We start from the raw sequence: 26,231 nt of genomic DNA on the forward strand, positions 1-26,231 counted from the left end.
GTTTAACGACAAGTTTCCTCGGAGTCCAGTGAAACTCCTCGTGGTCAAGGTTCAAAGTGGTGAATTAGTGACATCCGCTTGGAAGCCTCCAAGCCTACACGTGTAGTCTTTGTAGGAGGTCCTGATCATGCGGTTTTCATCCCCTGTGGGATTTGTTTGTGTAGACAAGCATACACCCCCTCATACACTAACACACACACACACACACACACACACACACACACACAGACACCCCAACATTTGCTTTGTAATACGACAGCTTCACGGCCATGTGAAAACCAGTGACATGCATAACATCGCCAGTACTTCACCTGGATGAAACCTTATCTGTGGTTGACCAAGCTGTGTCTCAAAATTGGAGCTACCTCTGCTGACCAGGTCATTGAATTTGAGGTGAGAGAATGTTATTAACTTTCTGATTTTGTTTTTGTTTTTTGCTTGTGCTCTGATGGAATGTGGTGGGCTGTGATGACGCTTCATACCAGGTAACACAATGAGATATACAAAAAAATATTGAACATAAAAGAAAAGTTCAATTTCAACAAGAAATCGATCAAAATGAAATATTTCATGATGATATCATACTTTATTTTAGGATTATTGCTCTGGCTTGGATGCAAGAGAGAAATGTTGTATTTTATGTTGTTTCTTTTCCACGTGTATGTGTATAACAAGCACTACATTATCGGAAAAGCAGCTCAAATAATAATAAACTTTGTAAAGAGCGAAAACAGGTACTCTATTTCTCACTGAGAAACACTTAGACAGGAGACGTAACTGTTAATGTAGGGTGGCTTCATGCCGTGTCAGTCACAGGAAGTCACAGCAAACTGTTGACTCATGTTTGATAAGCCAAAAAGGCCCCCCCCCCGGTTCTCAGGGCAGCTTGGCAAATTTGTACAAAGACAGTGCGCAGGAAGAGATTTTCCAGCAGATTAACCAAAGCTTTCAACCAAATATCTTCGGGAAAAAAAAAAAAAATTATTAAAACAATAGGAAAACTCGGATTTAGGTCAGCGGAACATGTCTTCAGGCTGGAAACCTGAAGACATGAACTGACTGATAATGACCAGCACAGCACGCTAGATCCACTGAATTCTTTACAAAGAGTGAGTGTCAAAACAAGGTTCACAGCGTTTCTCCCATCAATTCAACTCCACTTTTTCCTTTTTGCCTCCAGCTTCTCATGCAGAGACAAAAAAACGGTCGATGGTCAGAAAGATGATCAGGTTATGAGGTTATCATTGAGCCTATTTGCATTGCATTGCCATATTCTGAACGCTGAGGAAATCCGTTGCTATTATTTCAGTTCTATTTCAGATTCTTATCTAATCGGGGTTTCAGCCCTGTTTTATCTTCTTGTTTGTTTTGTGTTTAACATGTACAACAGAAATGTGGATCGCCGCACTATTCATTCACTATTCAAATCCTAAATGATGTTCGGGTCGTGACTTAACCCGACCGCCCCTCCAATCCATAAGTGGTATCCGTTATTTTGACAGATTAGTATCTCAGTGGTTTGAAACAGCTGCTTATAAGATTCAATTGACGGCACTAATACTATCAACTGTGGTGAGAACTAGACTCCAGCTCTACTGCTTTTTCCACTTTTTTAGCGCTCCTCTCCTGTGCATGATCATTCTTACTAACGTAGGAATATTTGTGTCAACAAGTCAAAGGGCAGCATGGCTCTTTTTTTAATGTCACTAGAAGTTCTTTGTGCCGGTAGTTATTTGAGGAATGTTATATGAGTTCTGAGTTTCTATGACTCACATCTTTGATGAATGTGAAAATGGAACTTAAAGGACGCATCCTTTTCTTCAGTCGTAACGGGTGGTGTCCTTCAAGTGACCCGGCGCAGAGGATACCGGACTGAACGTTGAGCTGCTCCGCATTGGCTGTCATCCAGCGTGTTTCTGAGTAAAAAACTGCCAAATTTATATTTGAAAGAAGGTCAAGTGTTTCCCACATCTTCTGTCGAAGGAAAACCCAGCAACGAACCAACAGTATATTGGAAGCCACCATTCAGTCTGCCAGTTCACCCTCAACTTTACACTGCCAAAAAGCACCCGTGGTGCTTTTTGGCAGATTAGATATGGGATGTTGGTTATTGTAATATCATGATATGGTTGGTTGAATGTTCTCTTCGAGGCTGTATTACACTTAAGTGATGCAACTCTCTGAACTTCACAGACGGTTGTTTTAATCAAGGTTCAAGATTCAAGAATCAAAAGGGTTTATTTGTCACCTACATACAGTATACATACGTTCACACATATATGCAGTGAGACGTCATTGCAACGCACGGAGGCACTCGCCCAGCAACAATCGCGATTCTGGGTTCTATAATTATATAATAGTATTAATTGTCTGTGTTAAAATATACATTTAAAATAATTCTATATTAAACTTACCTTCACTGACCTTTTTAGGAGTCACCAGGCAATGTTATTGCTTCCATTCCCACACACTTCCATTCACAGCCGTACCAGCAATTTCCCCGAATACAGAACGACTTTTCTGGAATGTTGACACGGGAGCAGGAGGCATCTTTGTGGTAAGTCTCAGAGAATTGGACAAAGCATAGTCAGTGCCGTGCAGTCAGGCCTCGTTGCTTGTTTTATTATCTAAACATATCACAACTGACTTCCACTGTCCAGTTAGAAACATGAAGTATTTGTGCTGTGTTTAAAAATACAGTCAGAATATTGTTCTGTTTTTGTCACTCATTTCAAGTGGGCAATTTGTCGGGTCCAAGCGTAAGTTGTCTTCCAGTTTATCAAATCGGCCAGCAAACGCCTCTGCCTGCTTCATTATAAAATCCACATTACTAATAACTATTTCTCAAATATTCCCTGTGTGTAAATATCCTATGAAAGTACCAACGGTCATCCCCAAAACATTGTCACAACATGTTGTGATAATACATTGTGCCAGTATGGCCCAGCCCTACCAGCCGCTGCACGGAGTTTGAGGTCCGTGTCAGAACATCACTGCGGGCATGAGAACTCCTCTGTCTAAGCTCAGTGTAAACAAGTCAGCTAACTGCCTCTAATGTAAACTACACTTTTTATTTAATGAACCCTGTGGAAGAAATGAGCTTGCTCTGTTTATTTAATTCCGCGGAGGCATATCCAGCAGAGTTTACGCTCATATCTCAAACAGAGCAAATCAGCTGCCCTGTTGTTCAACTCCTCTATATATATATATATATATATATATATATATATATATATATATATATTACACACATATACATATACATACATACAGTGGGGCAAAAAAGTATTCCCATTCCTCCATGCAGATCTCCTCGAGAGCAGTGATGTTTTGGGGCTGTCACTGGGCGACAAGGACCTTCAACTCCCTCCAAAGATTTTCTATGGGGTTGAGATCTGGAGACTGGCTAGGCCACTCCAGGACCTTGAAATGCTTCTTACGAAGCCACTCCTTCGTTGCCCGGGCGGTGTGTTTGGGATCATTGTCATGCTGAAAGACCCAGCCACGTTTCATCTTCAATGCCCTTGCTGATGGAAGGAGGTTTTCACTCAAAATCTCAGGATACATGGCCCCATTCATTCTTTCCTTTACACGGATCAGTCGTCCTGGTCCCTTTGCAGAAAAACAGCCCCAAAGCATGATGTTTCCACCCCCATGCTTCACAGTAGGTATGGTGTTCTTTGGATGCAACTCAGCTTTCTTTCTCCTCCAAACACGACAAGTTGAGTTTTTACCAAAAAGTTCTATTTTGGTTTCATCTGACCATATGACATTCTCCCAATCCTCTTCTGGATCATCCAAATGCTCTCTAGCAAACTTCAGACGGGCCTGGACATGTACTGGCTTAAGCAGGGGGACACGTCTGGCACTGCAGGATTGGAGTCCCTGGCGGCGTAGTGTGTTACTGATGGTGGCCTTTGTTACTTTGGTCCCAGCTCTCTGCAGGTCATTCACTAGGTCCCCCCGTGTGGTTCTGGGATGTTTGCTCACTGTTCTTGTGATCATTTTGACCCCACGGGGTGAGAACTTGCGTGGAGCCCCAGATCGAGGGAGATTATCAGTGGTCTTGTATGTCTTCCATTTGCTAATAATTGCTCCCACAGTTGATTTCTTCACAACAAGCTGCTTACCTATTGCAGATTCAGTCTTCCCAGGTCTACAATTTTGTTTCTGGTGTCCTTTGACAGCTCTTTGGTCTTGGCCATAGTGGAGTTTGGAGTGTGACTGTTTGAGGTTGTGGACAGGAGTCTTTTATACTGATAACGAGTTCAAACAAGTGCCATTAATACAGGTAATGAGTGGAGGACAGAGGAGCCTCTTAAAGAAAAAGTTACACGTCTGTGAAAGCCAGAAATCTTGCTTGTTTGTAGGTGACCAAATACTTATTTTACCGAGGAATTTACCAATTAATTCATTAAAAAGCCTACAATGTGATTTCCTGGATTCTTTCCCCCCATTCTGTCTCTCATAGTCTTAGTGTACCTATGATGAAAATTACAGGACTCTCATCTTTTTAAGTGGGAGAACTTGCACAAGAATAAAAAAAAAAAAAAAATATATATATATATATATATATATATATATATATATATATATATATATATATATATATATATATATATATATATTTGTTTTTGGGAAAAAATGACATTGATTCAGTTCATCTTTTGGTTTTAATCGCAACAATCCTTGGCACCACCGGCTTTATCATGACAAAACCCCAAAATATGCAGAATTCAACTGCATCAATGGAGTGGAGCTGGAGAAAAATATTTTACTGAAACTCAGTATGCTATAATTACGATTTATCCGGTCACATTGGGCGACATCACTTTATATATTTCAAATACTGTATAAATATTGCATTTATTGAACCGTCCCGGCTGATTGTGTGAAAACATATGGCAACATTCATTGGACCAGAGACAAGGGGGGATGGGATCATGTGTGGGAAGACTCCCCCACACACCACACCCCCATGTTTCTCCTTTGCATTTACATCTGTGTGTTACATCACTTCTACATCCCTCACTTCCAGTAAATTAGGCTATAGAGCGATATTTCCCCATAATAAGCAACCCCATTATTATACCATTTTATAGTGTGTTTTTTACATTATACTGTATTTATGTTCTCCAGCGACCTCGGGCCTCATCTCCCTCCCTCGGGTTTCCTCGTGCGTCCATACAGTGGAGAGTCGAGCTAGACGAGACTCAACTTCACACAAATCTTAACTGACTCACTTCCTGGGAATACGGTTTTCGGGGAAGATCAAGACACATTCTGGTTTTTACTATACTGTAACACACTTCCAAAGAGTAAACCATCCTGTTTATATAGTTGGTTAGTTTATAATGTTGTTAGTCCAGAGAACATAACATTTTAAGTGGATCTGCAAGTAATTACAGGTGACACTTGGACCAACTGATAAACTGAGCAGCGACCACCTGGACGTCCTTTACCGCACAGCGTGATGGCCCATAATAATCAAGCTGTCACTTTAGCGGCGACGGCCTCGGCAAGGCTCCAGAGGTTCGGTGATGATGTGTGAATGCCATGTGGTAGGTACCCGATTTGTCCTCTTTTTTCCCCAGGAAGGAGGCGGACAGATCACCATCGACCTCCCTCCCGGTGAGGTGTCGTGTTTCGTCTTCCGAGGAGGCCCTGCACACAGAGAACCCTCGCCGCCGATCCTCAACGTAAACACGGGTGATTGAATGTGTGATGGAAGGGGGAAAAGTCGGAACGGAGCTAAGTGCACTGACGTCCACCGCCGCTCTCTCTTCATTCGTCACCCGGAGCTCGCTTCTCACAGCCATTTACAGTCATCTGTGTTTGGGGCCGAGCGCTGGTCTGGAGAGTGCTCGTCGTCGAGGCGCCTGTGTCACGGGGTAAACCACCGAGCGAAACGGCGCGTCGGGTGTCGCTACTGAGCCGCTGTTGCCGTTTACGCACCTTCGCGGATCCAAACAAACGCACCACTGTGTCTCTGAAAAGGTTCTGCACGCGTCCTCCCTCCAGGCCCTTTCTCGCTGTCAGATGAACACAAAAATGTCCGACGCTGCACGAGAGCAAAGTGCTCAGTAGACCTATGACGACCCACTCGGCCTAACCGATCTGACAGTGCTGCCCGACAAGGGAGTTCCATGGGTACCAAAGCACTTTCCACTCGCTGTCGTTGGGTGAAATTGCAGCTTAAAGGATCATGTTATTTAGAAGTTTAAAATGTTATTTTTCCACCATCTCTTTGCTAACATTGGCAATTGACCCGTGGGCACCAACTAGTGGTGAGAGAAAAGCATGGCAATCGTTCTGGAATGTGTAAAAGTTTTTTTGTTTTTTTTGGGGGGGGGGGGGGTCCCTCTGACGCAAAAACTTACTGGTGACGGCGAGGAAAGAGCCGGTGCTCAATCCACCCCCAAACTGTCCTGGGTGGTCGGGGTGTGAGTATATCAACACAGCCGCTCCTCCTCTGGGTCTCAGAGCTGGAGGAGAGGATGGATGCCCGACCCGGGGCCGGGAGGGGAGATGGGACATCGGAGTGACTGAGGTGCACAGTGGAAACGCGATGGAGGTGTTCCTCGTCGAGTGCGTCAACCTCTCCGCGCACGGACGCTCCAACGGAACGGGAGTCGGGTCCTCGCACGGGCCGGACGTGAGGAGGTCCATCGCGCTGCCGATCCTCATGTTCGCCGGCGGCGCCGTCGGGAACATCGTCGCGGTCGTGGTTCTGTCCATTTCCAGACAGGCGAGGAAGACCTCCGCTTTCTACACCCTGGTGTGCGGTCTGGCGGTCACGGATCTGCTGGGGACCTGCCTCGCCAGCCCCCTGACCATCGCCAACTACCTGGGCCGGCATGCGCTGAGCGACGCGCACCTGTGCCGCTTCCACTCCTTCCTGCTGCTGTTCTTCGGGGTGGCGGGACTGAGCATCATCTGCGCCATGTCCGCGGAGCGCTACGTGGCCATCTGCTGCCCCTACACCTACCAGAGGTGGGGAGTGGGGCGCCGCTTCGCCCAAGTGTTTTTGTTGTGTATTTATATCGCGAACATCAGCTTCTGCTGCCTCCCCGTGATGGGCATGTCCCGCAGCGAGCTGCAGCCCTCCCTCACCTGGTGCTTCATCGACTGGAGGACGCGCGACCCGGTGCCCGCCGCCTACTCCTTCCTATACGGCGCCGTCAGCCTCCTGCTCATCCTGGCCACCGTGGTGCTGAACCTGGCGGTGTGCGGGACTCTGCTGCTCATGCGCCGGAAGACCGCGCGGCGGCCGGCGGCGCGGAGCAGCCTGAGGCAGCGCTGGAGCGCGCTCTCCTCCGCGGCGGAGACGCAGATGATCGCGGTGCTCGTGGTGACGTCGGCGGTGGTGCTGGCGTGCTCCGCTCCCTTAGTGGTAGGAGGGAGCTTTTTGTTTTGGTTTGATCAGCATCATTTTGACATCCAGTTGTCGCAATTTATACCCACGGGAGGCCCTGGTAGAATATACTATAAATGCTATAGTTAAACAATAATAAATAATGATGAATAACACCATAATAATAAATCAATGGTAAATACTAACATTAATGACAATAATAAATCGGCTACCACAGATAATAAATAATACATAAATACCGCAGATAAATAAATTATGATGCCATAGATAATTATTAAATACTTACCACAGATAAATAAAAATTATCATAATAAAACGCATAGGGCATACAAGGCATATTTGTCTGGAGTCCCCACTCACGCTCCTTGACTGTGACTCAAGAATTTACACCTTAGTACGGCGCAGTAAAATAAGATAGAATAACAACGAATGAATAATCACCAGGGGGACATTCAGGTGTCACAGCAGAAAAGCCAGTGCAAGTCGAAAAATAAAAAGTCTAAAAAGTCTAAAAAAAAACAAAACCATAAGCACACATTTTAATTTCATCTTACTTCTTATCACTTTCTTGAAACTATGATTCAAAAATAAAAATAATAATAAATAAATAATTCATAATAAAAAAATAAAAAATGTGTGCATGCATGGACAGGGAAGGAGATATTTGATTTTCTGTGTCTGAAACAAAACTAAACAAAAGTCTTTCCCAATTACAGTCATGGCAGCCAATTCAGCTGCCTCACTATTTGTTCTGGTCTTTATATTTAGTCTAGTAAAGTAATTAAAGCAAACTGTGAATGAAGTTTGCTGTTGAAGTTATTCTCTAACATATACTGGGGGGGGGGGGGGGGGGGGGATCATTGTTAGTGGGACATTGGATCACATTTTAAAAAGGCTTGAATTTGTGTATTTTCTGGCTACTGACAGGTATTTGGTTTTTTGGAGAATTGAGCGCCTCCTACTTGTGGTTTAATATATTTTTCATGTAAAATCAATTTCAAATACAAATTATGATTTAAATTGCTATAACATTTGGAAGAAACCCCTTTCTCATCACAAATAAGGAAAACTGTAGCTTTTTGTTTCAGGTGCGGGTGTTTGCCAACCAGATGACGCATCAGAGTGACTACAAAGCCGATCTGGCGGCGATCCGCATCGCCGCGGTCAACCCCATCTTGGACCCCTGGATATACATCCTCCTGAGGAGGTCTCTGTTTCGGAGGATAATGACTTTGTCCAGACGAGCTGGCAAACATCCCAGAGGGCGTTCACCGGCCACATCACAGAGAACTTTACTGTGTTCGGACATCACGAGAGACAGCCTTGTGCTCACGCAGCTCCTCTACAAAGCCAACGCCATCACACAGCTTCCTGCCACCGTCACCCCTTACGACATAGAGAGTCAGCGCCACACATGACTTGGAATCAATTGCATCGAAATATCTCAGTCAAATTGACGATACATGTTAATCGAGGCTGCTAAGGTTTTGTGGGCCTATTTATAGGCAATTTGTCTAAATAGGTAAAACACCACTTAACTCGAGGTCAAATGACAATTTACCTTCCAGTGGTTATGCAATGGTTCATTTTCTGAATAGTGCATACATGCCGTAAAGCCAAATTAATAAATAATTTTATTCAAATTTCCATATTTTTTGTCATGTCATTTCCATTGATATCCATTCTTGTAACTGCTAGCAGGCGCCAGATGTAAGTAAGTTTATGCTCGAAGAGTTTATTCAGATAACAACGTTGGAATTCATGCTCCCAAGAGAGAGGTCATTGTACAGTGAGCTGAATACATTTAGGACTCGAGACAGCAGGAAGTTTAACTTGAACGGATGCAATGTGGTCACGGAGGAGGGGTGTCGGTTTGTTGAGCCTGATGTAGTTTAGGTTGTAGCGAATGATCTGCATCAACACCACAGCAGTTCCACAGATTTTGGGTTTCCACAAATAATTTATTTTTTGACATTTAAAAATAGCATTTACCAACCATAAGCTGAGAAGGTGCGTTGATTGATATCTGTACAATGGTTTTGACCGTGACATAAATAAAAATCTATAAACAACAGTTCAGTAAAAATTGTGTCATCAGAGCCAGTGAAGCACACTAAATAACTACATTTTACACAACTTTTACAAAATTACCCTCACCCTCCCCACACTCAAACATTAATATTCCAGTTTACAGCCCACATCCCAAATCTGTACCCTCAAGAGATTCATGACTCTGAATCTTCTCTGTGACATAAGCCCCCAAATCAGACATTTAAAGAAAAACCTGGTGAAGTGGGATTCCTTCACTCTGCTACGGCTTCACAATCAGCCTTGCATTGCTTTAGAGACGGCGGAGAAACTCAGGACATCGAAAAGGCACGCCAGACCAACGTGAAATCTAAATCCGTTCAAAGGGGCTGGTGCCTGGACAGTTCAATTGAAAGTTCAAAATGAAACTTTTTTTTTTTTTTTTTTTTTAACGGTAAAAAGCTTGATTTCTCCTGGAACAACTGGTAAGCAAACAAAAAAAGTTGTAGGAGGAGGAGGAGGAATTTCTCAAGACAAAATGAGAACAGGCTATTAAGCATTTAGCAGCTACATCAGCAATTCTGGACGAGAACAGCCCTGTCAGTGTGGCCACTTTGAGAATCAGAGTGTTGGTTTTGGCAGTTTCTTGCCAAAATGTTTGAGATCCAGCTTTACTTGGCTATTGCAAACAAAATGCCAATTCCAGTCAAAGGGGCCTGTTCAGATTTGTGTGTTTTCTTCTAAGCTCACCCCATTTAGATGGAGTATAATAAAAACACCGAATGGGATGTGACGCTGTTAGGAAAGCCAGTACACAGCATTGCAGCAGAGCTCCACGATGGACAACATCAACACTGGTCTTGGGAATCAGCAAGGAAATCGCAATTCAAACATTTAGATGTCACTTTGATACGAAAAGATATTCTTTCAATAGTGTTATTCTAAAACAACTACAATGAAGTATGAGGACTGCTCACAATTATTGTTTGCTCATTTTAAATTTGGAGGAAAACAAAAAAGGTCACAGCTACCTCTTTCACTCTGGCAGATTATCTGCCATGTTTTTTTGAGGAGCTTTTAACCTAACCTCTGTGGCATTCCAATAATCAACTAAAATAAAACGTGCTTTTAACAACGTAAATTATATTGCTTTGTGAGTTTCTGAGTTTGAATATATGTATATGAAACAAACTGACTTAAACTCTGGACAAAAAAAAGACAAAGAACGTAATAGCATTCTGTCTTGCTTTGGTCTACATCTCAAAGCACTTTATACTGTTGGATGGTAATATGGAAGGTCTGACCAAGCTCAAAACATTCTAGAAATTTGAGTAAAAAATTGAGTACAGTTCTTATCAATTATCCGGTAAGCAAAAATGATGTGGCAAAGATTGTACAGATAACCATTTATAGAAAATTAAAATAATCAGTCCTCAAACTGTACATTTCCTTAAATTGATTCTTTAATTAAAAAAAAAAAGAAAAAAAAAAGTATTGACGTTTCCTATGACTTGAAATCAAGTTGTTACAACACTAACAACCTCAAGTTAAATAGCACTACTTGCAAGACAGTCACCGTGCTACCCGCATAAAGAATGCTGTTCTACAATGTGCAAACTTATCTGGTTAAGGGTGCGCGCTTAACAAACATAAGCAAGACAGAACAGCTTTACCTCTACACGTGGGCCAGTCACCCAAAAAGGAGGGCACATCTCACACTCAACCATAACATCAAGTGTTGCAGATCAATAGTTAGTTATATAAAACCAATAATCAAAAAACAAAACTAATTCTATAAATTATTATTTCGAATAATGCTCCAACTCATGGCTAATGTTAATTTTAAAATGTGACTTACTATACTCCACATTTTAATTGTTGGAAACTATGAAAAGAAACAAAAAGGTTTTTAGAAAAATGATTCCCTCATATCGTTTTGGTATTTGCTCAGCGTTTGCAGCCCTATTCAAGCTAACTGCTCACACCTCAACTCTATGGCAACTTAAGAAACCCACTCATCCTCCCAGGGACTATTTACACAGGTCACCGACTGCTCCGGCTGGCAGAGAAAGTCTCACCGTCACTACGAAGGAAACGACAAAGGTACGACACGGTTCAAAGAACAGGGATGTGTTCCCTCGAACCTCTGTTCACCCATGAATTGGATGATAATTCCAAGGAGCGTCTCGTCATTAACATGGCACTTGAAGACATTCGCTGATGTCAAGCCTTTCGAAACACCAACTCATGATTATGTGTCGTTGATTGCGTACCCAATATGGGTGTGTGAAGTCCATCTAATGCAAGGGTCAGCCTCTTCTGGGGCGTACGTGAACACCAAGAGAACCCACATTTGCAATCGCTGACGTAGCCGAAGGGGGGAAAAACGCCTGAAAAGAGTGTGGGGGGGGGAAAGAATAAAAAGAAAGCATCTCTATTTAACACAATGTTGATTTAAGAATGAATCCGAATAATTACCGGCCAAAAGAAGCTTTGATCTCAACGGTTGTTGGGTTTGACATGAAAACAGGAGGCATGGAGGAAATATAAGCCATCGGAAAATACGCAATGCCCCAAACTGGATGATCTTCCATCAAAAGAGATGTCGGTTTCTGGTGAGGATTCACAATCTTCGTAGTAAAACTTTTGGGTTTTACGAGCATTACAGTAGCTTGTTTGTTTCTGACTAGCGGGGCATCATGGTTAAGTGTGTTTTTGTTTTTTTTTTCCTTTCTTTAAATGGCGCTTGAGGAAACACGTTGAATTGCAGGACATACGTTCTGACGGGTGTGTGCTCAGGAGAAATGACTCATTAACATCACAGAAGATGACATATGAACCCAAACATCAACGTACCACCCCAAGCTTTGTTCTTTAAACACCGCCGGTTCAGACATCTCCCAAGGTGCAAAAAAATACCCACCCACGTATGGCTCATTAAGAGGAAACAAAAAGGGATTCAGACGCCTCCAGAATGTAAGGTGTATGCCATTATCTTCAGCAGCACCCAACACACACACACACACACACACACACACACACACACACACACACACACACACACACACACACACACACACACACACACACACACACACACACACACACACACACACACACACACACACCACCTAGATGAAAAGAGCCATCATGGGTTTAGCTCCTTTCCAAACCATCCCGCTCAGTCTTTACCAGAATAATGTAAAACATTAACCATGATATGCAGCCAAGCTTTCAGAAAGTGATGGATGAGGCCGGGCATGGGGGGGCGGGGGGAGTGGGGGTCACTGGTCCTTCTTCCAACTAGATGCATGTTACTCCACACTAATTAGAGCACTTGCCCTTAGACTCTCACTGGGAGCGGGGGCCTCGGAGCCAGGAGTGCTACATACAGTAATATCTGAGATCAGCCCGGGCGAGGCGGATCTCGTCCTAGACCACGTACTGGGGGTTACCAGCGTAGCCCGTCGTGTAGTTGTGCCGGCTGTACTGGAAGTGGTCGGTGAGCACGTTGTTCCGGCCATGCTGCAGCTCAGAGCCGTGGGAGAAAGGCACCGAACCGTTGGCCTGGAGCGTCTGGGACGCTGGGTTATCGAAGGTGAGCAGGTCCTGCTTGGTGCTGGGCAGCAGTTTCTTCTCCTGGTTGGCGTCGTACTTGGCCTGATGGCAAAAAGGAGGAGACACTGTGATAGCTGCATGGAATACATACACACACACACACACACACACACACACACACACACACACACACACACACACACACACACACACACACACACACACACACACACACACACACACACACACACACACACACACACACACACACACACACACACACACGATTTACGAGTGCACTAACATACGAGTTTTCCGAGTTACAAGCCGTCGTTCCGTGGAGTTTTTGTATTGATTTGCGAGCAAAAATGTGAGTTACGAGGAGCCAGCTTCAGGTACCGCCGCCGCTAGTTGGCGTGGCGAGCGAATCCGGCCAGCATCCCGCGTGTCTCACTCGTTCACTTCACGTGGTTACCGGACTGTGGAAGCATCTCTTTCGTGTTTTGTGCTGTTTATGCAGTTATTTTGACAATTTTTTTTTTGTAACCATGGGTCCTAAGAAAGTAAGTGCAGAGAAGAATGAGCGGTTGATGTTGATTGAATTAAAGCATGAAATCATAGAAAAACATGAGCGAGGTGTGCGTGTGATGGAATTGGCCAATTTTTTTAAGTTAAGCGAAAGTGAGGTGAAAGAAAATAAATAAATAAATTGAAGCAATTAAGTTCAGCAATAGTGTGTAGCAACAAACAAAAGAGACCGAAAAAGCACAAAATGAAAAAAACTCCTCCGCCTATCGCCTCCACCAGAATCTTCCGTTACTTCAAGTCGTCTGATCTCCAAGGTAAATGCACTTTACTTCATTACATTCTCTTTTATTATGTTTTTATACAATATTTGTTATTTATAAATACATTTTTCTTATTTAAAAACACGTAACAAAAAAAAATTGGGGTGTTTTTTGGGGGCTGGACTGGATTAATGGCATTTCAATTAATTTCACTGGGGAAAATTGATTTGCTATACGAGCAGATTGAATTACAAGCTCTGTCACGGAACAAATTAAACTCATAAGTCAAAGTACCACTATATACTGTATATATAAATAAAGCTTTTAAGAGACTGGTGTAAACAGAATTCCAAGGATTGTTGTTGTTGTTTCTGTTATTCTTTTATATATACACAATATTGCTTTTGTTCTTTAAATTGATATTTAAAACTGATAACTCAAAAGTTTGTGGTTGATTTTGGATGATTCTTTTTTAATATAACCTTTTCATACCACTCAAGCCAACAACCAAAGAGATGACTTTTTTGACACTCCTAGTTAAACCATCTACACCCTGCAGGGTGGGCCTTAAATCGTCGACTCCATCAATCGCGATTGACATTGATGACGTTTTTTTTGTTTTGTTTTTTATCCACCAGGAAACATCTGAGCATTGAAACAGTACAAGTGCAGTTTACTGTGTTCTGCAACTGGAGCAGAGAGGGGGCGGAGGCTCTCCTCCTCTTCGCTCAGGGCTGTCGAGTGACCACTGGTGATCGGGTCTCATCAGGCGCGAGGTTCATGGAACGGGGAGACCGCACTTGCCACATTACATTACGCTCTATGCGCGTGCGAACCCCCCCGATAAAATTGTATATCTGGAATTTGGAATGAAAATTTGGAATTTTGCACGATCTGCTAAGCCTAGAACCGGAACGGCTCAACCCATTTCAAGTAAATGAAACACAACTGGATGGCAGAGAAAAGAAAAGTATATTCATTCCCACTCTTTTTCACTACTGTGCTTGTCATGCTCACGGCGCCACCTGGTGGTCTGGGTTGCTCACCTTGTTGTACAGGAAGACGCCAACGATGGCAGTCATCATGCCCAGCACATTGGTGGAGGAGACCGGGTTGCGCAGCATCAGCAGAGAGATGCTGATGACCATGATCCTCTTTGTGGCGTTGGCGACTGCATAGCTCAGAGGGCTCACCAGGTTGAGCACGCTGAAGGCAATTACATTCTGGGCAAAGTTACAGAAGCCGCTGACCAGCAGCAGGAGGAAGGTGCCCGACCAGCTGGACATTTCCGCCTATCGGGATCACAGCAAAGACACAAAGCAACATGAGGTTTAGTCATAGAGGGCCTGGGAAAGCTGGTAAATCTACTGCAGCTGCTAAAAGGCTAACACAGAACCTGACGGTCACGATATTGCCAGGCCTCACTGACTCTCTGCCTCACCAGGTCTCCATCCACCAGGAAGGATGAGAGGTCCACTAGAACCCAGGTGGGCACCATGAAGATCACCGCGTTGAAGCCCAGGATGTTAAGTAGCCTCAGGTGGTGGATCCGCGTGTCTCGCAACACCTTTAAAAGAAGCAGGACACAGTACTTACGACCAGTCGGTATTGTGTGCTGCGTACAATACCGGGGTGTCTCGGCATCAAGCATCTCATCTCATCACCGTTCTCAGTCTCAGTCTCGTTCCTGCAGTCTGTCAGTATTCACTACACTAGCATTCGCAATGGCCACTTCCCCTTACTGTGAAATAACACAGTAAGGGGAAGTGGCCATTGCTTATCGACCAATTTGCTAAACGACCTGGTCCTCGGAACGGAACTCAGTTGTTAAGTGAGGAGTACCTGTACTGTTCACACTACATGACTTTCTGTCTTGTGATCGGGAATCTTGCAGTCTTGCGGTTTGCACACTACATGACTGCTCGGTGACGGGAGGGTCACACATTAAAAGATGCTTCCACTGGGAGGAATCCCCGTCGAGTCTGTCAGGTTACCAAAACACAGACGAGAATTGACACCAGAAATGACGCAATGGCATGTGCAGGGACAGGATTAATATATATATTTTTTAATTTGATTCTTGATCACTGTAAAAAAAAAACAAAAAAAAAACAAAAAAGAATGAAAGCAGAATTTAAATAATAAATATATTAAAAACCTAGAGAAGCCAAGTAAATAGGTATGTGGTGTGTTTCTGGCTGCTGCACTTCCGTCTCTCCTTCTTGACTCCTTCCCTCCCCCTCAACCTGTGTCTACTCTCATTCGCTATACTACCCTCATTCGACACGACCGGATATTAAACCTGCTTCATCAGCGAGCTGTTCACACCACACGCTCATCACTTATGGGATCACTCTACGATCTTCCACCGAACTGGGGCTTTGCTCGGTGATATCCAAAAACCTGTCAGCGAGTTGAAAATATGGCCGGAATCACGTCGTCTGAACTCTGCATGAGCGGACTCCCTCTGCCCCCACTCCCCCTCTGCATGTGGGCAGGGTTGCACAGAAAGGGAGGGATGCTGGCACGGCTTTACGGAAGAAACGGGTTATGTATTTTAACGCAACATCAAAATCTATCAATATAAGTGCTATTGTCTCATCCTATATCTCATTTGAAAATATATCAGCATACCTTGAAAGTCTATATATTGCCCAGCCCTACCGAGGGACTCATTCATTATTTTTCATATCGGAGATTAATGACATTGACCGGCCGATATCCAATATCTAATAAAAGGCCAATATTGGCTGAATATATCCCCCCAGATGTAAAGTCACACTCGAAATATCTGACTAATTAAACTGCTACTCAATTTAGGAGCCATGAAAACTGGCTGAACCTACAACGCAACAAAATGGTTTTGGTCAATTAATGGTTAAACGAACAAAGAAAAAAAATGAAAATGTCTTTCTAATTTCTGAAAGCAGGTAATAAATATGAATTGCATTTTTATAGTTTAATGATAATTTGAGTGTTACATATTTGATCATGGAGAGACCTTCCACCTTGTCAGTCATGTTAAAATAGAAATGTCATTGTCAATCGGAAGACAGAGGTTCAACTGAACAAAAACTCGCCTTTCACCTTTGTTAACAAGTACATTTGAAAGTTTCATACAGAATTACTTCAATACAGTTCATTTTTGATAAAGCCCAATCCCACCGGTTCGCCAGTTCATATGTCTGTCAAATCAAAAAATATGCTATATGTCTATCTTCTCAACATTATATAAAATATGGTTTATTGATATTTTATCATTTATGAAGGCTTCTTGGAGGTAATCAGTCTCTTAATACAATGCTCAACTAACAGAGCTTCACAGGATCAGCTCCAAGTTTATTTTCTCAGCACACACACACACACACCCACACACCCACCTTGAGCTTTTCTAACACAGCTTAGAAAAGGTTCGCCCTGACCTACCTTTTTGGAGAAGATGTTCTGCAAAGAGAAGCAGAGTGTGGAAGCCAGGGCACTGATCAGGCCTGACACGTCAAAGGAGAGCTCTGTCACCGTGGCCAGTAGCACTCCCCCGATGATGGGAATAAGAGATATGTACACCTGCGATCAAGACCAAAAAGGAAAAGTGAGCCATGGTCCTCAGCAGGGCTTAGCAGCAACAAGAGGAATGAAATCCGCTGCTTAATTTGCCAAGATTTAGAGCAAATTTATGTGATATGTAGATAAAGGAAAACGTCTTGACCCCAGAAAGGTAATTTACATTTTTAGCACTTCAAAATAATACTTAATTCAAGATAAAAAAGTAAACTATCAATAAATGTCAGTCATGTTGTATGTGTCTTTTGAGGTAAATAGCTACTGGTCTTGATACACTAAACAATGAATAAAAATCATGAAATACTGTTCTGCTTTGCTGTCACAACAGTATTTAAACTACAGGATAGCATCAACTGGTGTTTCACTGTATTTTAGTCTGAACCATGACCACTTTGCTGGTACTGGAATTTCACCTCTGTTGCAGTGGCTTAATAACAGGTTAGACTTAACTGGCTACCACACAAGGGAGGAAGAAGACATCTGAGCCAACACGATACACAACAAGCTGCTTGACCCCAATCGAGCTAGAGGCAACTGCTTATATGTTATTAGTTATTTCCACATTCATAGGATTCACAATGAAAGCCCACCTTAGAACATTAACTCATGACATAGTTATGCACTTAGCAGTTATTTAAAGAAAAGGTGTGAGATTTGTGCCAAATGATGGTTCTCTCCATCGATAGCAGAAATGTTAAACACATTTTATAGCTGCCTTAGCAGTTGGTTGATGATTAAACAGGATCTAGAGGGAGCTCATACAGGTTCCCGGAATGTCTCAGATTCGCAGGCTACGGATCAAGCCTGGCTACACAGTGAATAGTGGGCGGTTAAGTAAACACAACATGCTCATGTTAGACTAATAGTGAGCATTCTAGGAATTCATTCCCAGCCAACCTGGGAAGAGCTTTATTTTCCACCTCCATCTACCCTGGGATGGAAATTTCTACCAGCAGCAGGACGATAGCCAAATTACTCCAGCTGGTTCAATTTGGAAGTTATTTAGCGTGTGGAGTTCCTGTCTGAGTTCCTCTCCGACTTTCCCTGTGGCTGGCTGACAGAAAGGGCTGTGTATTTACATGACTACTGCCATTCTTTTACCCACGAGAATCCAATCACCTAAGTACGAAACCCCTGTAGACTGCAGTAATACGATATGCAGGAAAAGCTGCAGATTGTGACACATGACCAGTGCTCAGTCTAAAAACAATCACATTGGAGTACCATCGAGCAGAACAGGGGAGACCTATTGCAGACTGACGTGTTGAGTTGACTTACCTTATTTGTTTGCTTCTCCTTCATGATTATCCTTGATAACAGCACAACCCAGATTGGCATTGTGGCTTTCACTGCGGAACAGAGAATGAAAGGATCAGGTCAGTAGCCCCCCGCCGCCCCCCAATTAAGTACCACTATTGGAATGTAGGGCCACAACACCTAGTTTGTCTCCTTGATTAAATACCATTCCAAGGAAATAGAAGTGCGGGGCTATGATATCATTTTGATCAGGTTGCATTACACCACACAAAATGAATTACTTTTCATTTTACACAATAAAACTTTGAATGGATTTAACCCAAATTAACACCAATGTAAGGCATGCCTTCTTGGGCATATATGGAACTGCGCCATTTATGTTTAATTTAAGTCAACAATAATTCAATTAGTGACAATTAATAACAACCTTTTACAGTTTAATAAAGGTTATTTAGACTTGGATGGAGTAGCCAATGGTGAAAAGGGTAACCTGGAGACTTTGGCCCCATTCGGGACCATTTAAACAAGTAACTGGTGCGAGCTTTTTAAAGTTTAAATGCACTGACGCCCCCTCCCCCGGGACGCCTGGCACTGCGCCTGCTCACGGCCCCTCGTCATCGCTAACGAGCTAGGCTAACGGAGGCTAATAGAAGCTGGCGCATAAATAACAATTAATAGGCGCCATCGTGTTAAACAGGACACTGATATAAATCGTCCCATCCAACGGTTGGCTTATGTCGCCGTGATAACAGCAACGGCGCAGAGCGGTCGAGCTAGTGCTAACTGAGCTAACGGTAGCATCGGTAACTTATAGACACATCAACAGTGGATTCAGTTCTTCCGTTTAGTCCCACTCTCATTGCAACGTCCTCCATGCTCCACTCACCGGTATGTGCATAGGACACGGGCACCTTCCATATGCTGAAGTGAGCCGACACGGAGGCGAAGTACTTCCCGAAGGCTAGCGGCAGGATGTACCAGCGGTAGTACCTGCTCGGCAGCTCCGCTTTCGGGACTCCCCACGCCCGCAGCAGCGGTGGGAGGAAGACCACGATGGACATGATGTGAAAGAGCGACACCGTGACGGGATACGGGAAGCCATTGAGGATTATTTTGTTGACGACGTTTCCTCCGGAGCTGACCGTGTACCAGCACACGCACAGGAAGAGTATCCGGACCCCTTCCCTGACCGGGGGACGCTCCACCGCAGCCATCTTCCACTGGAAGCCCCAGTGGGCGGGGCACGGGGGTGCGAGGCAGACGTGGAGCAGGGACTGACGTCACATCCGCTCATTAGGTGCCGCACCTCCGAATTTAATCATAAACCAGTGTTTTGCATTTTATTTTATGGGAATTTTTTGCCGAATAAACCGAATGTCATTAATTTAATATATTACTTTTGACTGTATGATGTAAATACATATTCATATTTTTCTTTCGTCAAAGATATGCCTTTATAGAAAATTTTAATTCCGCCAACACAAATGCTATGGAACCGATGAACATAGTCGAAGGTTCTGTTCCCTAAACCAGTCGTTGTGACCAGTGTGTTGGACAATACCTCACGTCAGCCTCTCACCCTCGCCGGGTGAAATACCTGCACCGTATAAATATTGTGGAATTTATCTCTGAAAGACCACAAGTGCAAGGCTAGATACTACTTCATCAGCTCCAGTCAGGATGGCAGTGTTCATCAAAACAAGCCCGTCCACTAAGAGTGGATACTATTCGTCGACCGTAAGAAGAAGAAGCACAGTGGTACATTTTGTGAACTTTTAAGTGGTTAACAGGACATTGTTTTCATTGTAAGTTGTTGCTTTAATTGTTCATTTAATTGTAAAAAGCTCACGTGGCAGGAAGAAAAGGTCGGTGAACACTGCCATGAACAGCTCTACTCAAGCTACTTTCGCTGACCATTTTAAAACGTTTCAGGAGTGAATGGGAACAAGCGATGTCTACTTAGGGTAGACTACAGACAATGAGACGGTAAGAGAACAATGATGTGATGGAGACTATTGTCATATTGGGGACACTGCTAATAGGAACGGTCTCCTTCAGATTCACAAAAGGCCACATTTAAAATCTGAATTATATGTTTCACGTATTTTATTTTAATATTATTCTGTTCACTAACTGCATTACGCGTTAGGAATCAGTTACTTTCAGTTAGTTAGCGAGGTAGAAATTAGGTTAGCTATTATGTTCTGTTTAGGAACAATTGTGCATAATCTCCGGGTGCATTGCAAAGACATTCACTACATACATGTATGAACGTATGTGACAAATAAACCTCTTGAATCTTGGCAAGTGTATGTATTGTGGTATTGTGTACATTTATTTCAAAGTAAATGTTAATTGTAAAAAAGGTCTTAACCTTAATGTCACATTTCAAAAGTAAAGAAGGAAAATCACAATTTGTGTACTTTTTATTAACACTTATCATGTCCACGTAAAAAGGACTAAGTAGCAAATATGTTCTCTTCTGCATTCAACTGAACACAAAAGGTTTGTTTCTGTACATTCACTAAGGCTCTGTTTTAGGGAAATCACAGGATTCCATAAGGCAAACAATATCTACAGGAATGGTATTAAGTACATTTTCCAGCATATTCTTTTCAATTTTTCCTCACAGTACAAAAAGAAAAAGTGTAGCAATGCCTTTGATCCAATTCCAAATTCATATTTTACAACCTAAATACACAGGTAAAGGCAAATGTAAAATTAAAAATAAGAAGTTCACATTATCAAAATGTGTCATTAGAAATAGTTTCCTTGTGTAAGATAGGTTGGTGTTGGCAAGGGAACAGTCTGGAATGTTGCTGTTGCATTATCTAACCAAATCTTAGTAAAGGACAGATTTAATAAATCCACTTCAAATGATTCAGTGTAGTCTCAAAATGTACGTAAATAGAGAGAAATTAAGCAAATGTAAATTTAAGGAAAGAAAATCATGCATATTGGCCACACCTTTGTTTACCCGGTGGTATCATTTTCACCAATATCAAACTCCTGACAGAATTTAGAATTTAACGTTGCATTGCTCACAAGCAAACATATTTTTTGCCTGAATGGTTTGGGCTGCATTCACATTCCAGGACACAGGTAGCAAACCAAGCAGTACTTCTTTCTGTTTAAAAAAAGCTTCATTAGTAGTTATTTATTCCAAAAATGCAATGGGAGGAGGTAGTGTGCAGTGGTTTTATCAATTGAAAACTAATGGAAGATACTTATGGACTGGACATTCACCAAATGTCATGAAACATACTGAAAGCAAGGGGACATCAAAGATGTGTACTGTGTGGGAAAAGTACGGTTCCTGATTGCTGAACTTATTCTGTACAGTTATGTGTACACAAACTCTTGAATTGGCAGATTATGCATAGCCTTATTCTTAAACTGAGCCTCACACAAAACTTGAATGATGGTGCAGCGAGGCTGTCACCCATCAGACTTAAGGCCGCTTTCCCCAACTGTGCAAAAGAGCAGGGTAGGGTAATGAAATTCCATTTGACATAAAAACCTTGCCCTCTTATGGTAAATGCAAGGTGGAAGCCACTTGTGCCTTCCAAAACAGAAATTACAACCCAATTGTTTCAGTCAAGACAGACATATGGCAGTATATTTAGCCTGTTGTCATCACCGTGTGGGTCTAAACATACGCAATCAGTCCAATCATACCAAATGTCCTTGGTGTCAAAGCAACCATTAACACCAGGCCAGTGCTTTGTGTGTAGTCTGTTAAGATCCTCTGTTGTAACCTCTCTGTTAAGCCCTGGCAAGCCTGTGACAGAACCATTCAATGCCAGCACATGTGTCTCCCTTGTCTCTTTGACATGATGCTCCTCTTTTTTCAAGTACTCGTTCATGAAGAAATGTGCTCCAGAACTGTGGGCCCCCGACGTGGTGAGCACATTGCTCTGTTGACTAAGGTAGGACTGGATGATTTCATTCCTCGACAACTCCTTCCAATTGGTCTGCTGGAAGGGGCTGGGTGGAACAGTGGGATTCTGCTTCTGCACTTCTGTCCGCTGAGGCTCCGCTCCCGGGTCCGGCCTAGCCTCCAACGCCTGGCAAGACTCTTTTTGGAAGGAGGTCTTTATCTGCCCTGTTACAGGGTCAAAGGTCAGCCTCCTGTCTTTTAATCTGACCGGTTTAGTGCTGTCCTCTGCAATCTGTCCATCTAAGTTCACAACGTAATCCTTAGGTCTGTATTTCTTCCTTTTCTTCCTTCCTGTATTGTCATCTGTACCGTCATTGGCTGGGTTACCCCCCTCAATACCAGAGGAGGTGTTTAGGTTGTGCTGAGAACTGGAAGGGTTGGGTAAGCAGCTACTCCGAGAGTCCAAATCCGCAGAGTCATCAGTGTGTGACCCCTGAACAAGAAGATTTAAAGGCTGTGGAGAAGGCAGAGAAGTAGTCCCCAGCGCAGAGCCGCCTGTGCAGCATGGGCTACCACTGGGGCTTGAAAGGGCTGATGTTTTTGGTGCAGCTAGTTTGACACCTTCCTGCCTGGGAGATCGAGGACTGTGGGAGGACAAGCGGGGGCTTTTGGGTTGACAATGTCCTCCAGCGGCAGCCTGCTCTAGTCTGGCATGCTGCTGCAACACCGATGTCTTTAGCAATGATGAAGTGCTAGGGGTTTTGTTGTATCCAAGAGGACTTGGGTGGGGTCTGACAGCGTTGACTGGGATTTTATTGGGCCTGTCAGTGTCCTGATGATCAAAAACATCCCTGTCTGAAGGCGGATTTACATGACAGTCCAACACATTTGGCAAAATATCAGCGCCTCCACCAATTCCATTTGATGGCAGCCATGCGTTGTTCGGAGTTTTATCAAAGGCAGTAATCTTGGATATCTTTGCTGGTAAGTGCTGTCCTTCTTTCTGCTCACATTTACGTTTTCGGTTGCCCGATTTCTCTATCTTGGGAGAGAAAGAGTTGTTGAAGTCATTTCGGTTCTTTAACTCTGGGACTGATCGGACTGCTGGAGGGGTCGCAGCTGGAGTGGAAATGTCAGCCTTACAGAGATGAGTACCTCCATTGGAAGACCCTGATATTCCTTTGGATAATACCTCATTTTGCCCTGGCTCAATCAACTTTTGCCAATTGCGAAGGAGTTTTTTGGCCCTCTTGGCAAGGTCTTCATTCTTGGTCTTCTTCCGTACATCGTTGATAAGCTTGCCAAGACGTGTTTCCTTCAACAAAATGAAGTTGTTATGAGTTGCTGGGGCATGATTCCTTCACATTTGACATACAATGTAATTAATATTGATTGCATGTGTTCATCGTGGCAATTCATAACCTACCTCGAGTGCTTCTTTGGTGATCGGATATTTCTCCAAAAATGAGATCACTTCCATAACTGCCACCATGTTGCATATCTGCTGAAAATGTACAGTGCAATATGAATTTAAATGCTGTGGACTAATACTCCCCTCTATATTATGCCGACACTCAGATTTGACAAATGTACATGTCATTGTGTGTAATCCTTTTTGGTATGGCCAAATGCTACTGCAAACACAGAGAAGTAAAGTGTGCTACTTCTAGAGGAACATTTGCATTCACTTTCATATGTGCACCTGAAAATCTTAAATAACATTTAAAGCACTGGTTTCAGGCTCAGTATTACAAACTGAGATGTTATGCAAATTCAGATGTCTCCAAGAGAAAAGTGGAGTTGTGTCATCTTTGAGACAAAATGATACACCATTCAACCTGTGACCAAATCTAAGATAAACAACTGCACAAAATGTAAATAGTGAGGGGAGCTCTTTAGGGAGCCATAATCTCAGAAATAAGTAAGCTGAGGACTGTCCTTTCATCAGCCCAAGTCAGCTCAAAAAAAGGTTGTACTGTATACCATGGGGCCAACTCATCATAATGATGTGTTTGCCAAAAATGTCAGTTAAGGCCACTGTTAGGATATGTTTATACACACCAAATTTAGTTGAAAATACAAGTGAGTAATACACACGGTTACTTGGGGAGATCCAATTGTACAGTCCACAGTACAACAAAATGAATGGGATGTGGCACAAGTTGACAGCAGACTGTCAATGACAGTAAAAGTGAGTGTTTTTTTTTAAACAAATGCTTAATGTCCTAGCTAGTAGCGGGCAATACTAGGTAATAATAGGTTTAATTGCACAAGCATCATTTGTATAAAGGCATGCTTGCCCCTTTATAGGTTAATTCATGGACTTCTGTGAATAACACCCCACTTCCAACTGTATTCCCAGTTGAACACTGTACATACATAGTCAGGTGCACTACTGTACATATACAATTTCTATACATACATTATATTGGATATACATTTGCTTCATATATTAATATCTACACACACACTTTTTTACTGGTTCATTGTTATGTTTTTTTTCTTCCTATTTTGTTTTGCACAGCTCTTGGAGTCTGCCCCTTTATAATTTCGCTGCACCATACTTGTGTTTTCATGTGACGAATACAAATGTTGAATCTTCATTATATGACGCGTACACACGCTAACTTGGCTAATTAGCTCACTACAACTAGTTAGCCCGGCTGTGATTTCTGTACCATCACTTCTGCCGAGCTGCTCACTAGCATAGCGCCTCCTCTCTCACCGTTGGTTGCGACTGCATTGTCTTGGAAACGATATCGCGTCCATGTTTAAACTTAATCCGTTAAAGTTAGCACGCGCTAGGCTAACACTGACTCACATTGCTTTGGCCGTCGATGGCCTGGAGCAGCCGGTCTCTCATGAGCTGCGGAGTGGCCGTGGCCGCTGTCATTGCCTGGCGGTGGCGGTTCTGGAGACAGCCTCACTGGGATCCCCTCCCCCCCGAAGCAGGCGGCCGACGCTCACACGCCGTGCAGAAGCTGCCCTGGGAGGATAAGCACCATGTTTTATGATGCTTATGTCTTCACGGGTTACGCCGTCGTCACGTATTCGGTGGGTTAAGGCGTCCGCTTTCAGGTGGGCTACCCCGGGTCTGGTGGCAGCCTCCGCTCCGGCCTCCTCCTCAGCAGGCTTTTCCGAAGCGCTCGCGAAAGGCATGACGGGAAGTGGTCTGACGTCACGACGCGCGCCCTTGTACGCAAGCGCCACACGCACACGCACAGGCAACATTTTTGTTTTACTGTAATTGTATCTTGGGCCTGCGTTCCTCTCGTACGTTCATTTCCATTTAAAAAAAATATATCAATTTCATAATTTTTTTATTCTTCTTATTTTATTTGTTATCTCACAATAAAACTATTTGAATCATTGGTCTCCAAATAAGTATCCAGACTGATCAAAAACTCTACAATAAGATCACCTGAAGCAAATGGATATCTTTTCTTTCAAAAAATAATAATAATCACATTATAACCGAATTATCCTACATCAGATTTTTATGCACAATATGCCGACCATCTATTTTCCACCGCTTATCCGGGGCCGGGTCGCGGTGGCAGCAGGCTGAGCAAGGAGCTCCGGGCCCCCTTCTCGCCCTGCAACGTTTTCCAGTTCCTCCTGGGGGACCCGGAGGTGTTCCCAGACCAGCTGGGATATATAATCCCTCCAGCGCATTCTGGGTCTACCCCGTGGTCTCCTACCAGTTGGACGTGCTCGGAAAACCTCCAAGGGAAGGTGCCCAGGAGGCATCCTGATCAGATGCCTGAACCACCTCAACTGGCTC

General features: G+C 43.4%; 3 protein-coding genes across 4 annotated transcripts; 1 reads left to right on the forward strand and 2 right to left on the reverse strand.

Moving 5' to 3' along the window:
- Positions 1-2,938: 2,938 nt before the first annotated feature.
- On the forward strand, positions 2,939-8,793 carry LOC307227970 (prostaglandin E2 receptor EP4 subtype-like; the record flags this gene model as incomplete). Its single annotated transcript, XM_079997423.1, has 5 exons — positions 2,939-2,968; positions 5,595-5,699; positions 6,022-6,083; positions 6,484-7,393; positions 8,464-8,793. 5 exons carry the CDS (start codon positions 2,939-2,941, stop codon positions 8,791-8,793), a joined length of 1,437 nt encoding a protein of 478 aa, XP_079853549.1.
- Positions 8,794-9,321: 528 nt separating this feature from the next.
- On the reverse strand, positions 9,322-19,781 carry slc35e1 (solute carrier family 35 member E1; the record flags this gene model as incomplete). The annotated part of the gene is made up of 6 exons (XM_079999794.1): positions 9,322-13,063; positions 14,796-15,041; positions 15,191-15,316; positions 17,176-17,313; positions 18,589-18,659; positions 19,454-19,781. 6 exons carry the CDS (start codon positions 19,779-19,781, stop codon positions 12,836-12,838), a joined length of 1,137 nt encoding a protein of 378 aa, XP_079855920.1. The 3' UTR covers positions 9,322-12,835.
- Positions 19,782-20,980: 1,199 nt separating this feature from the next.
- LOC307229650 (mediator of RNA polymerase II transcription subunit 26) lies at positions 20,981-25,524 on the reverse strand. 2 transcript variants are annotated; one of them, XM_079999683.1, is made up of 3 exons: positions 25,269-25,524; positions 23,874-23,948; positions 20,981-23,762 (listed from the first exon to the last, which is right to left on the reverse strand). In XM_079999683.1, the coding sequence occupies exons 1-3, from the start codon at positions 25,338-25,340 to the stop codon at positions 22,161-22,163; spliced, it is 1,749 nt and encodes a 582-aa protein (XP_079855809.1). In that variant the 5' UTR covers positions 25,341-25,524; the 3' UTR covers positions 20,981-22,160. The 2 variants fall into 2 exon arrangements, with proteins under 2 accessions (XP_079855809.1, XP_079855808.1); XM_079999682.1 differs by having other exon boundaries at positions 23,874-23,951.
- Between the last annotated feature and the right edge of the window lie 707 nt (positions 25,525-26,231).

This window comes from Zeus faber (genome assembly GCF_960531495.2).
Source record: "Zeus faber genome assembly, chromosome: 1".
In the NCBI taxonomy this organism is placed as follows: domain Eukaryota; kingdom Metazoa; phylum Chordata; class Actinopteri; order Zeiformes; family Zeidae; genus Zeus; species Zeus faber.